Source organism: Canis lupus, chromosome 22 (genome assembly GCF_048164855.1).
Source record: "Canis lupus baileyi chromosome 22, mCanLup2.hap1, whole genome shotgun sequence".
NCBI lineage: Eukaryota > Metazoa > Chordata > Mammalia > Carnivora > Canidae > Canis > Canis lupus.
In genome coordinates this window covers 21798348-21811339 of record NC_132859.1, presented here as the reverse complement: position 1 = coordinate 21811339, position 12992 = coordinate 21798348, and the positions used below count along the sequence as shown (strand labels likewise).

The 12992-nt window shown below is 55.1% G+C and overlaps 1 protein-coding gene across 2 annotated transcripts in view; it reads right to left on the bottom strand.

Annotated features, from left to right (window-relative positions):
- The window catches only part of RAB6B (RAB6B, member RAS oncogene family), a 60329-nt gene extending 48508 nt beyond the window's left edge, over positions 1 to 11821 (bottom strand). The window contains exon 1 of one of the 2 annotated variants that reach the window (XM_072792682.1): positions 11655 to 11821. In XM_072792682.1, the coding sequence (XP_072648783.1) occupies positions 11655 to 11724 (70 nt within the window). In that variant the 5' untranslated portion in view covers positions 11725 to 11821. Of the gene's footprint in view, positions 1 to 11414; positions 11515 to 11654 lie in introns of those variants that run through there. The other variant, XM_072792683.1, reaches the window with a different exon arrangement.
- Between the last annotated feature and the right edge of the window lie 1171 nt (positions 11822 to 12992).

The window sequence follows — 12992 nt, the reverse complement described above, 5'->3', positions numbered from 1 at the left end:
GCTGGGTTCTGGCCCCCCATGTGGACTCTACCCTCTTCTGACATAGGTGGGAGAGAACCAAGGTGGGTGGTCGGTCTCTCGGGGGCATGTTTTCAGGCCTGCATTTCAGATTCTGATCTGGGCAGCGACCTGCAGCACTTTGGCTGGGTGTGGGGGAGGCAAGGAGGGCCTTAATGAATTAGAATCAGAGAATTTCTGGATCCTGGTGCTATAGGTAAGATCTGTTAATATTCTAAAAGTTTGGCTAATTTTGGGGGGGGGTGCTTTTTTCCCCTCCCTAAAAGGAAACCATTCTCAGAGGTTCTCTCTACTCAGAGAAGAGCAGAACTAAACAAAGATCTCCTGGTCCCAAGACTAGTCCCTACTCACAGCCGCCCAATCTGGGAACTGCAGCGCCCCAGTGGGGCAGAGGCACCCCACCTCAGAGAGGGAGGGACAAAGCTGAGTGGCAGTGCTGCTGCTGGGCATCCTCTCTCATCCTCCATGACAAGGTAAGGGCCCTTCTCTCCTCGGCTGCTCCGCCTCGCTGGAGGTCATCAGCCTTCTGCAGCAGCAGTCCCTGCTCCTTACCTTGTCCTCGACCCAACACAGGACAGGTCCCCTCACTCCTGTGCCCAGCACACATCAGTGCCTCCACTGAAAGGCATTCCAGTCTTTCATTCCATTTGGACAGAACCTGGGACGGACGGCCCCACCATCTAGAGCTGCAAAGCACCCCGGCTCTCCCAAGGCCTGGTGCTGGCCCAGAAGCTCTGTGCCTGGCACACCTGTGTCTGCCTGTGTCTGCTGGGAGTGCCTCCCCACTCTGTCTCAGTGCTTCCACGGCTCTCCCTTCTCTATTCTTTCCTCCTAGCCCTCTCCTGTCACTGGACAGGAAACAAACAAGAAACACTTGTTTGAGATGCTTTGCTTTACTCTCTTCAGGCTGCACAGTGTTTACTCCCTACTCATCAACAGGATCAGAATAGAACATTTTCTCCATGTCTCTGAATTAGTACACCATCCTCAGAGGGACCTGTCTCTTGTGTAAAGGGCACAGTAATAGTTCTCCAGTCCTGTACCAGGGATGACGGGTCTCTCGGTCCTGCCTCTGCCCCAGGAGCTGGGGCAATGAGGAGGGAACAGAGGGGGTTCAAATGGTCAGAGCTGCACTGAGCTGCTTTTGGCCAGCTTCTGGGACCATTTTTTTCCAGGCTAGCAACTCCATGCAGGGAAGACACCTCTGCTGAGTGCCGAGCAAAGGAATAGGTCTCCTTAACCATCCTGACTTCACAGACAATTTGGCACTGCTTACCGGGACCATAGGCAGTGACTAAAATGTGCTTGATTACTGATAATTAGAATATTCTTCACTCAGCAGTCACACTAACAAAGATGCTTTGTAACTTCCATGGGCACTGCCTAGGCAGAAGACAGGAAGGACAGGGAGCAGAGGTCACCAGGGCTTTGCAGGGTGAAGCTACAGCCCTTGAAAAGAGACCATGAGCTAACTCATGGGCAGGGGACTGCACCCATTGATCTGAACAGGCCACCCTCTCTGAGCCAGGCCTGGGTTCAGGATGGCGGTCTGCTGATTCTACTCTGGCTCCCTGGCTCTTGCCCTCTATTTTCTGTGTAGCCGGCCAGCTTGAGATTGGGTTTTTGTCTCTAAGATAGGAAGTGGGGCTCTCCCTTATACAGTGCTGTCCTCCCTCAAGTTCTCAGGCACCCCTAAGTTGTTGGGCAGCTAGATATAATTCCAAAAAGAAGAGCAAATGAATCATGGGAGAAAACAATGATGGTGGGTCAAGCATCTATTGGAAGAGGAGCCCAGCCAGGGAAGGAGTGATAAGAGGTTGCATAAAGGGCTAGGGGAGCTCACAAACCAAATGACCAGGGGGCAGGGGGAGCTCACACACCCAATAACCAGGTGGCTGGGGGCACAGACAACTAATAAACAACTTCACAGCAGGTAGTACATCATGCCCTGAGCAGGTAGCACAGGTGAAGAGTCTGGAAGGGATACCAGCAGCCCTGGAGCATCCCCTTTGGCTGGACAGAAGCAGTCAGGACACCCAGAGCATTGTAGAAGCAGGAAGGGCAGAGGAGGTCAAGGTGACTGGTTTGGGTACATCTGAGCATAGTATAGCATTGTAGAGAAGGACAAGAGCTCCTCCCCTGCCACCTTCCAATATCCTGGAGTTCTCACCCTATAAAGAACCAGGAAAATCTATGTGCCCAGAGGTCTAAATCTCAGGCACACAAACCTCCTCTATATTCCATCCTCTGACTCTTCTCCGCATGGCCTGGTTCAGGCTGCCTGCATCTCTTGCCTCCAATCAGGCCCATACTCCACTTTTGTCTTCTAATCCATGAGCATGTCCCTCCTTAGTCAAAACCCCTAAATGTGTCCCCATTACCTTTAGGGAAGAACGAGACCCTGTGTATGGAAGCAAGGTTCTCTGGGGCCTGACCCTGCTCACTTCCTCAGGCTCAATGCTTTTTCCAACCATGCTCACTACCTCGCCCCCAACATCTATGCCAGAGTCCAGCCACCCTGAAGTATGTGCAACTCCCCCCACTTCCCAAGCTCCAAGCTCCTCCCAGCCCCCTAGCCCTGGCATAGTCAGGCATCTGCTTAAGATGCTTTCCTTGTGTGCCTATGAATTCCTGCTCACTGTGCAAAACCTCCTCTGGGAAGCCTTCCCTGACTGCCCCCAACCCCAAGGCACCAGCAGACCATGCACACAGCCTTATTTGTGTGCTTAATAGTCATGTTACCACTAGCTGAGATTTATTACCTGCTTACCTCACTAACTACTGCTGTAATCACAACATGGCAAAGCCTCTGCCCCTGTCATCTACCCAGGCTCTGCTCCTTGTCCTTGGGGAAGTTACAGAGCTGTGAAGAAGAGGTACTCTTCCTGTGAGCAGCTGTGGGGGCCCAGCAGAGCAAGGCTGGGTGAATCTGTCCTACTTCCTACTGGGATGGGCAGTGGAAAAATGCCAACTAGAGAGTCAAAAGCCTAGGAGCTATTCCCAGCTCAGCAGTAAGCAGTCTGAGTCCTGCAATCCATGCAAAAGCCTTCCCCTCTCAGAGATGCACTTTCCTTCGTCTTTAAAATGGTTATGCAGCTCCACTCATCACATCACAAGGATGTGGACTCTGCAGCTCACTACACAAAAATGACCCATCAGTGAGTCTCAAAAACCTCCACTCTACCCCTACCTCTTTCTCCTTCATTCATCTACAAAAGGGAGGGGGGGGGGCTGCTGTCACTGGTTCACTAACAAAATTACCTATCACTCGAGCAGTTACCACGTGCCATGTATTGACATATTTGATCTTTGTGCAACTCCAACAAGGTAAGGATTACCCTGCTGTCTGGAAAGGAAAATGAGCTTGGGGTGGTCCTGTTATATCTCAGCACCACCCAGGGAGTGAGGAGTGGGCCTGGAGTGGAAGTATACGGCTCAGGAGCACCAAGTAAGTGATGGGCCTGGAGCAGGAGCTAAGGTTGGTCTGGTGGGGATACTGCATATCCCACTTGGCAGTAGCCCTTTCCCAGCCCTCCCTGCTTACCACCCACCCACCTGACCTCAGAAAGAATAATCCTGGAGTAGAAGTACCTGGGAGCTGTCACCTGTTCTGCTGTCCCCATCAAAGGTCCTCTCTGTATGGAATAAAACGCATGCCAGCAGGAAGGGCAGGACAGCCCCCTCCCTGTTGCCTGGCAACCTGAGTCAAACACACCCTGAGAAGAGATGAGCCACAGCACCCTGGGGGCATACCAGGAAGGAGGGCCAACAATGCTCTTCTCCCAGGAGAAGAGGCAGCTGGTTGGAGAGGACCCTGCACTGAGGCCTGGCGAGGGAAGTTCTGGGGGAACAGTTAGCAGAGGCCCTGATTACATACCTTCATCTCTGCAGCCCCTCTGACCTTACTAGCCAGCAGTGTTATCTCCAGGCTGGGAGTGTTACTAGCTTCATACCCTGAGCTGGCGTTGAATTACAGGACCAGAGTTAGAGCTTCATTGGCCTGAGTGGCCATCTAGTCCAGCAGCCCTTGAGAATATATTGGGAAAGCCAGAGAAGGGCTGGGGCTTAACCAACCACAGAGGCTGCTGGTGGCTGACCCAGAACAGAATCAGGATCTCCAGGGCCCTGATATCTCCAGGTCTGAAGGGAGAGGGCTGAAGCCAGGAGAAGGGCTGCCCCAGAGCAGGTGGGAACAAGCTGCTTAGTCTGACTGGTTCTCCCTGCTTAGGAATTAGTTCTCTGCTAAAACTGGGATGGCATCTGCCTCCATGACAGTGCAGGGATGACTTGGGAAGGCTTTAGCTATCCCTACAATCTCTATAATCAACTCCTTTCAAACCACCTCAAATAAGTAGTTCATTCTGTGTAAGAAAGGAGTGTCTGATATGCAATCCAGCTCCAGTAGACTCCCACGTGGAGACCCTGCCTGCTTCTTAGAGCAATCTCCCTGCCCTCCTCACCAGCCTAGGGGAATCCAGGGCCTCTTCCAATGCTCCCCCATGCTGTGATCCACTGGCTCATCCTCAGCAAAGAGCTTGGCACATAATTCCACAGGAAATATTTACAGCAGACCTCATGTCTATAAGGCCTCAGTGTTCTTCTGTCCTATAACAGGGCCTGAAACTGCCTGTGAGGCATGAGGCCCAACAGATCACTCTGGGTTTCTCACAGTGACCTGGGTTCAAATTCAATGCTGCCACATTAGCAGCATTGTGAGTCTGTGGCCATGACCAGCTCTGCCTGAGCCTCTGTCTCCTGACCTGCAAAACAGGGAGAATTCCATATCTATCTTAACATACTGGGGAGAAAGTACCCCATGTAGAGCCTAAATGCCACCTGAGATTAACTGGAGGAAAAACACAGAAACCCAAGAAGGTCAGCTCCATTTTCTAGGAAAGACAGACTTGTTCTGGACCCCTACCCATCTATTACCCTCTCTATGCCCTTAGAATGAAGAATCCTTCCTAGGTGTGGATGTGATTCCCTCAGAATAAAGTCCCAGCTCATGGCCAATCTCTGTGACTTGCCTTTATCTCATTTCTAGTCACAGGGGAAATCGGGTAAGCCAGTTAACCCAATATTGGAAGCTCCTTTCTCTGGTGAAATCCCAAGACATCATGCCCCTTCACCAACTATCCTTCTGGGTCCTGGAAGAAAGCTGTGGTCTCTAGCACAGAAGGCACACAACTCAAGTCTTCCTCTCTCACTGTCCACAGCACCTGCTGGTGCCTTAGGCTGCCAGTCTTCAGTGTGTTTCCTGGGAGCAACCTTTGCTTTTAAGACTCTCTTCTGCCCAAAGGAGCAGGGTATCATCTGTTTTCTCCTGGATCCTAGCCTGTCCCTTGGATATGTCCCTACCTGGGAATAGGTGGTGCCTGGCCTGGGACATGTGGTTGAATTACCTGGGCTCCCACTGGTCTTGTTACCAAGAGACCAGGATAAATATGCTTTTTTAAAAACTAAAAATAAATCACTTCACTAACATGACAAAGTATTCACAGCAGTGAACATTTACTTTTTAAAAGATCCCACTTAGTTTAGGGCAATAGTTACAGAAATAGGAAAAATGGAAGTTTCAAGCCTTAAGATACAGCAATGAACTCCTCCTAGGAGTTCACAGGGCATTATGAATCTTTATCCTCTCCTTTCCTCTCTCATGAAGCAGGGGCTCTGCTGGGGGCCCCATTTCCTGGTGCACATCTTTTTGGCTCTAACAAAAGCTGCTCATCTCAGGGCGTGGCTGGTACTTCTCCCTGACAACCTCCCCCATCTCCTCTACTCTGTGCTGACAAATGGAAAAGGATGACAGACAGGCAGTTGAGGAAGGTGCCCAGCCCAGTTTTTCCGGCAGTCCACCCCTGATGTCTATAGATTTTGCTGCTCACCCTAATCTCTTCTCACCTTGATCAATGGTTCTGCCCAGCAATTTCTCTAACTTATTTACACTGAGACCAAACAGCCCTGCACATTCAATGGTTCATTCATTCAGCAACAGTGGAAGACACAGAAGGCAGAGGACTGGAAGACACTGCAGCCGGGGTGGACGCAGACGGTACCATTCGCAGGTCTGCCCCGGGCCAGTTTGCAAGGTCAGGGGAACACCTATAAGGGTAAATATTCATGGGCTGACTTTAGGGATGTGATAAATAACAAAAGGACGATGAGGTTATTTGGTTGTATTTTAATGGGATTCATTATAATTTGGGGGCTGCAAATGATGATTATCAGATCATATAGAACCAGGGTGTATTCTAATGGTCTCATTTTTCTCTTCTGGTTAGTTCTCTTGTCTCTGACCTCAGCATAGAGGGTGCCATGCTTGTCTTATGCCAAGTACAGGTTAATTCTCACCTTGGGGTCTCATCTGATTCTCTCATCTCATGCACACCTTCCTTACACAAATAAAGCCAATATTCTGGGTCCATACCCAACACCCAAGGTTCCCCCCATCATTCCAGCCACTGCGGAAGGGAGGGAAAAAATTGGGAGGAGAGAAAACAAGACCAAGAAGCTGAGACACAGGATGACTTGGTGATTTACCTCAGATCTCCAAGTGAGCTCTGGCAACATCCGGTTTGGGCGCATCCCTTCCTTCCCACCTCTGGTGGCCCTGCTGCTTTCTTCTATTTCTTTAGAAAAGGTGGTGGGAGGTGGGTACCCTGAGAATGTCAGCTTCTGTGAGATGAACTATGGATTGGGCACGATCAAGGCTAAATGCTCCAACCCTCTGTGAAAGATTTTTTTTTTTAATAATTTTTATTTATTTATGACAGTCATCAGAGAGAGAGAGACAGGCAGAGACATAGGCAGAGGGAGAAGCAGGCTCCATGCACCGGAAGCCTGATGTGGGATTCGATCCTGGGTCTCCAGGATCATGCCCTGGGCCAAAGGCAGGCGCCAAACCGCTGCGCCACCCAGCGATCCCCCCTCTGTGAAAGATTAAGTGTTTCTGGTAAAAATCTCCAGGCTTGGGAAAGCAGCAGGTGTCAGGATGAAGAATCCTGTTTCAAAGCTGCCTTGACTCCCCTTGCTTTTAATCTACTGAGGGACTATCAGGACATATCACACAGTGAGGATAATCTCATCATTTTCAAATACAGATATTTAAGGAGCACAAACTCCCTGCAAAAGGGAAGAGGGGAAAGGAGCTAAGACCTTGTCCTCTTAGGCGCTTAAATTTCCTTTAAGGGGTTTAAAAATTCAGTTAGGGGTTTTGTATCTGAAAGGGCTAATAAACACTTAAAAATCCAGAATAACTGAAACAACAGAGAGGTCATGGAGCAGCATGTGATTGTGTTTTTCAAATACTCAGAAAGAAACCAAAGCTATGCCATGGTGAGTGTCCAGATGGGCCAGGCACAGCAGAATGAGTGGATCTGGGAGGTAGCAGGGAGCAGACTTCCGGGATGGGATTCAGGTGCAATGCCCAGGTCAGCAAAGGGCTCCCCATGTGGTTATGGATGGTGTGTGGTGGGATGTCAGGGGTCAGGCTGGGCCAGGCCCTAGGCAAGGCAGGGCAAGCCTTCTGGGCAGTGTGTGTGTGTAGGGGAAACAACCACTCCTTAACCCAGAGGAATGAGATGACAGTGGGGGAAAGCCCCTTCTCAGCACTAGGAAGCCAGACACCCTCATCCTCCTGCTCCCCATCCCAGCCTTTTTTTCTCCAGAGCAGGATGAAGAACAGACAAAGCTCCCTGGAGAGGGTGGGCCCCTGCACTCAGCCCACCGGATTACCAGACGGCTGCCTAGAGAAGCATCTCCTCCTCTGAAGTCTTAGGAGCCATCTCTGACACCTGCCCACAAAGGTGGGTGGGACGCCCTGCTATGTGCTTTCACAGCAGCTGTTCTTCTCTTGTCATAGCTTGCATAGACCTTTACTATAATTATAGCCACAAATGTCTGAACTCCCCAGTGGACCATAAGTTCTATGATGCAGGAATACACTCAAAGACCTGACTAAATGAATAAATGGATGATGGAAGGAGGAAGGGAAAGAGGGATGTGGTGGGAGAGAGAGGGATAAGTGAACAAATGACTAAATAGTCAAAGGCAGCTGTGCACAGTCACTGTGTTGCACAACTCTGGGGACGCCATTCACATGGTGCTCACTATGGTGAGCAGCACAATTGCCAGGGACAAGACAGAGAGGAGGCAGGTTAGAGGGACACGCTGTCTGGTGACCTCAACCTGAGAAAGCAGATCAAACTTGTGGCGGGCCCTCAATCTTTCTGCTTTGGGCAGAGTAGTCTCAGAGAATGGAGATCAGAAGGGGCCAGAACACTGGACAGGCCTATCCGCCACATCCCTAGTCCCCATGACACACCCAGATGCACCCGAGGAAGGCCTAATGCCCCACTCCCACCCCCGCAGAACACTATCAGAACTTAGGAGGAAGATGCGTCCCCCCAGAGGAGGAAGACCTCCTCTCCTTCCTAAGACACCAGTTCATGCCTGTCTTCTCTGGATGTCACCAAGTGTTGCAGTTGGGACCAGTGTGCCTCAACCTCCATCGAATCCCCCACCACTGCCATCAGCATTAAGAGCATGGCCATCAGGCCCAGTGACAGCCATCTGAACACCAGCAGTACTGCACAGCCTTCCCCTCATTCTGGAACCACAGCCCTCTCCACAGTCCCACTCCCTGCCAGGCTGACATTGCCAGCCAGCCTGTATTCCATGGTCTAGGGGACAGCAGTCATTCTGCTGCCAAGAGGAGGGCTTTCTTATGGGCTAGAGGTATTCTCTCTAGCGTGGTTCCTTAAGGGCTTCCCACTCAAACCAGATCCTGGTATCTTTGAAGGGTTGATACCCTCCTAGAATTATCTGTTCCAGGTGTCCTCCTCATCACTGGGCTCCAGGTCAGGTACTCCTTTTTGGAATCCAGGTGTCCTCCTCCACTAGCCTAGGGAGATAGCACCATTATACCACCCACAAGAAACAAGAAAAGGCCACATTCCTCCAGCCCCTTCCCCTGCCTTCTATCCAGGGTAGTCAGCTCATATAGGTATGCTTCTCTAGATGGCTTCTGTCAAGCTCAGCTGACCCAAGTGTCTCAGCTAGAGAAGGTGAAGGACCTCTGAAGTCACATAGGGAGGGAGAGCCAGGGTAGAGGGAGGGCCAGAACTCAGGGGCTCCCTACACTGCATAGGCTACAGTGACACAAAGGACCAATACAGACAAAACTGTGTGCAGGCAAGACAGAAGCAGTATCTCCAAAGGCAGTTCCCCATCGTACCAGGCTCTGGGATGCCTATGTCCCCCACCTAATTTCAGGGCCCCAAAAGCCGTGTAGAATATGAAGTATGCAATCCACTACACAGTCTAGTGGGAGAAGGCTTCTCAGGGCCCTAAGGCTCCCAGCCAGAAGGGACCAGAGTGGCCAATAGCCAATCCCATTGATGGCAGAGCCTTTCATCTCTAATGACCTGTGTTCCAAGGGTGGGCCTACAAACCCTGCCCCCAGCCCAAACAGCTCAGCATTCCCCCCAGGTCATCCAACACGGCCACAAGGCTGGCCAGAGGGTGACAATCCTTACCCCAACTCAGGAGGGCTCCCCAATTCTCTATCTCCCTGATTCAAGGTCATCTTAATTCCCAATGACATGCTGACAACTGGGAACAGGAGATGTTGGTTCCAGCCCCTGAAGTACTAGCAACTCACCCTGGGACTCTCCATAAGTCCTCCTCCTCCCTGGGGATCAGACTTCTTATCTACACATGCAGAATGGGGACTCCATCTCTGAGGCCTTAAGCTCTTAAGTTTCTGTGATTTAGGAACAAAGGGGGTTTGCATGGCGCCTCAGGGACCTCAGCCCATCAGAGATTCTGAGGGAGTCCAGAGTTTTCACTCAAATTCACAAGAGGCATTCTCCTCATCAGAGCCCTGGTCTGATGGGCGGAAACATGTTCAGACTGGGAATAAAAAAATGTTTCTTGAGAACTAACTTAACAGAGCTAAGGCCCTTTGAGAAGCACTGGGGAAATGTGAAGGACTAAGAGAACTGCCCTCAGGCAACCATTTCGCAGAGACAGAAACTGAGGTCCAGAGAGGCCTGGAAATCTGCTCGAGACAACACAAGCAGGAATTCAAGTCCGAGGCTGTCTGATCAGAGTTCTCTCCCAGGGCTTCAGGCTGGGTAAGAGTAGCACTGGGATGTGAAGACTCCTGAAATCCCTACAGGCATAGTGAGCTCAGAAGCTGGACTCTGTTAAGATCAGAAACTCACAGTCCAGGACCCAGGGCTGGCTGGCTGAGTTGATTCTGTTCTGAAATGCCCACAGCCTGGCCCCAGGATCCATCCCCACGTTAGGGCCTGACCACCTTCTGACATCCTTCTCTGAACCATCCACCCCAGGGAATGAGCAGCAACACAGAAGCCTGCCATGTGACCTTCACAACCCACTTGTACACACAGCAGGGTAGCACTGCTCCCTGAGCCCATCAGGTCCTCCTAAGGTTGCCTGCGTCTTGGCCCCTTGGACAGACAGGCATCAAAGCACGTGAACTGGACTGGTGTGCAGAGCTAGGGCTGGGGATCCTGTCCCCAGTGACCGCCTTCTTCCTGAGGTGAGCTGGGCAAGGCCCAGCCTGTCTCTCTGCAGCCCCAGGTGAGAGGCCTCTGGGGAGATGCTCTGAGAACCACTCCTTCCTACAGGTGTCAGCGGGATCCTCGCTCTTCCATCTGGTCCTCTCACCTCGGGGCCGGGCCAACCGGGGTTTCTGAGATGCTGTCCCCGAGAGGCTGCTGGGTGGCAGGGAGGCCGCGGTCTCCCCCTCCCCCGCTCCCGCTCCCCCGCCCCTGGCCGGCTGCCTCGGTGACCTCCCCTCCCCCAAGACGGGCGGAGAGCCGGGAGGTGGGGGTGGGAAGCCTCGTCTGCGTTCAGCGCTCTCGCTCCCCCCCGCTCCCCGGAGGGTGCTGGGCAGCCAGGCAGGGCGTGCCGCCCGGTCCTTTCTCTGCCCAGCGCCGGGCTTCGCCGCGTCTCGGGGCGAGGCACCCCCGCACCATCCCCCAATCCGCCTCGCACCGGGGACCCTTCGCTGTCCTCGCCCAGACCCTGCGCCCGAGGGGCGCTCCCACACGCGGGCACCGGGCAGCGTCTAGAACCTTCCGCGCCCAGTCGGACGTGAGGCCGGGGGAGGTGGGCGCCCCGTTCCCCTACAGCGGCGCCCGCCCTTTCCGCGGGAGACAGGTGTCGGCTTCCCCCGAGGCCGCCGGCTCCGGGGCCTGGACGTGCCCAGCACTAAACATCTGTCGGGGCAGGGTCCGCAGGGAGCCCCCGCCGGCCCGCCTCGTGCTCGGGAGAGGGGCTCCGGCCCCCGCCCCCCGCCCCCGGCCCCGGCCCCGGCCCCCCCGGCCCCGGCCCCCGCCCGCGCCCCGCGCCCCGCGCCCGGCCACCTGCGCGCTCGCCCGCAGCCGCCGCCGCTGCCGCATTGCGAGGAGCCCGCGAGCCCCGCCGCCGAGCAGCCGCGCCCTCGGCCTCCCGCCGCTGCAGCCCCGCACCCCGCGGCCCTCCCCGGGGCCTCCCTCCGCCCGGGCTCGGAGGGGCCCTTCCGCGCCGGGGCCGGGGCCTCACCGGGCGGACGAGGGGGGCGGCGGGGGTGACTCGGCGCCCAGCCAGAACCGGGGGGCACTTACCGCTCTGCTCCCCCAGGAACACCAACTTGAATTTCCTCAGCGGGTTCCCAAAATCTCCCCCTGCGGACATGGTGCTGGCGGCCGGGCCGTGCAGGAGGCGGCGGCGAGGCGAAGGAGCCGGAGGGGGAGGGCGGGGGAGGCGGCGGCGGTGCGGGAGCCGGAGGGGGAAGGGCGGGCTGCGCGCGTCCCTGGCTCCCCGGTGCGCCCGGCCCCGGCCTGCGGCGGCGTGTCCGGCGGCGGCGGCGGCGGCTGGGGCTGGGGCTGGGGCTGGGGCTGGGGCTGGGGCTGCGGCTGCGACTGCGGCTGCGGCTGGGCTGCTGCGGGGCGCGGGGCGCGCTCTGGACGCCCGAGGCGCGGGGCGCAGGGACGGCGCGGGGACGGCGGGGGCGGAGGCGGAGGAGCGCTCTCCGGAGCCGCGAGCCTCGAGCCGCGAGCCGCGCGCCGCCCCCTCCCGTCCGCCCTCCGCGGCCCGCGCCTGCGCTCTGCGCGCTCCCCGCCTCTGATGTCATGCGGGGCCCGGGTGCCCGCGCCCGGCCTCCGAGACCCCCGGGCCTCGCCGCCCCTCGTCGCCCCCCGCCCCCGCCCCCGCCCCGCGGCTGCCTGCCTTCCCCGCTCTAACGCGACCCCTCCTTTGAATCCAGAAAAATGACACGAAATTGCCAGGGGACATCTGTTTCTAGTCTTCCAGAACCTAGATGCGGGTCCCTTCCTCCACCTCCCGCGACGCCGAGAGGGGAAGGAGAGGAGGTCGGGGGAGAGCCAGGGGCGGTGGGCCAGGGGGCTTGGCCGGCCCGGCCGCGACCCTGTGTGGGTGGCTCTAGCCCTCCCTCCCCTGGGCTCCTCTCTGGGGTCAGCGGTGTCACCTCAGAGCTGGCCAGCAAGAGAGGAGGACCAGGAAAGGGTGCCTGCCAATCTCAAGCCAACCGCTCCTACAGGTAATTTTATCCTGGATCTGCTGTCCCATGAGAGCGAAGGAGCAGACACCCGAATATCAGCACGGCTGTCTCTGGACAGTGCCCTGCAGCAGTTCTTGACTCTGGGGCCACCAGGCTTCCGAGGCCTCTGCTTGCCCTGGCAATTAGTTGTATCTGGACAAGGAGCTTCCCGAGGACAGGAGGGTTGCTTCCCATTCCCCTCTGTATTCCTCTGGCCCAGCGAGGCCCGTGGGACAAGTTGTGAGTGGGTGAGAGCAAGGAACCCAAATGTTAGAAGGACTCCCAGGACAGCCGGATGGTAAGGCATTCCAGTTAATGGAGGTTTCATGAAGCTGCCTCCTACTGTTCAACCACCACATGGTCTCCTTCTTTACTGTGGTTCAAAGAACATTTGGGAGCAAGC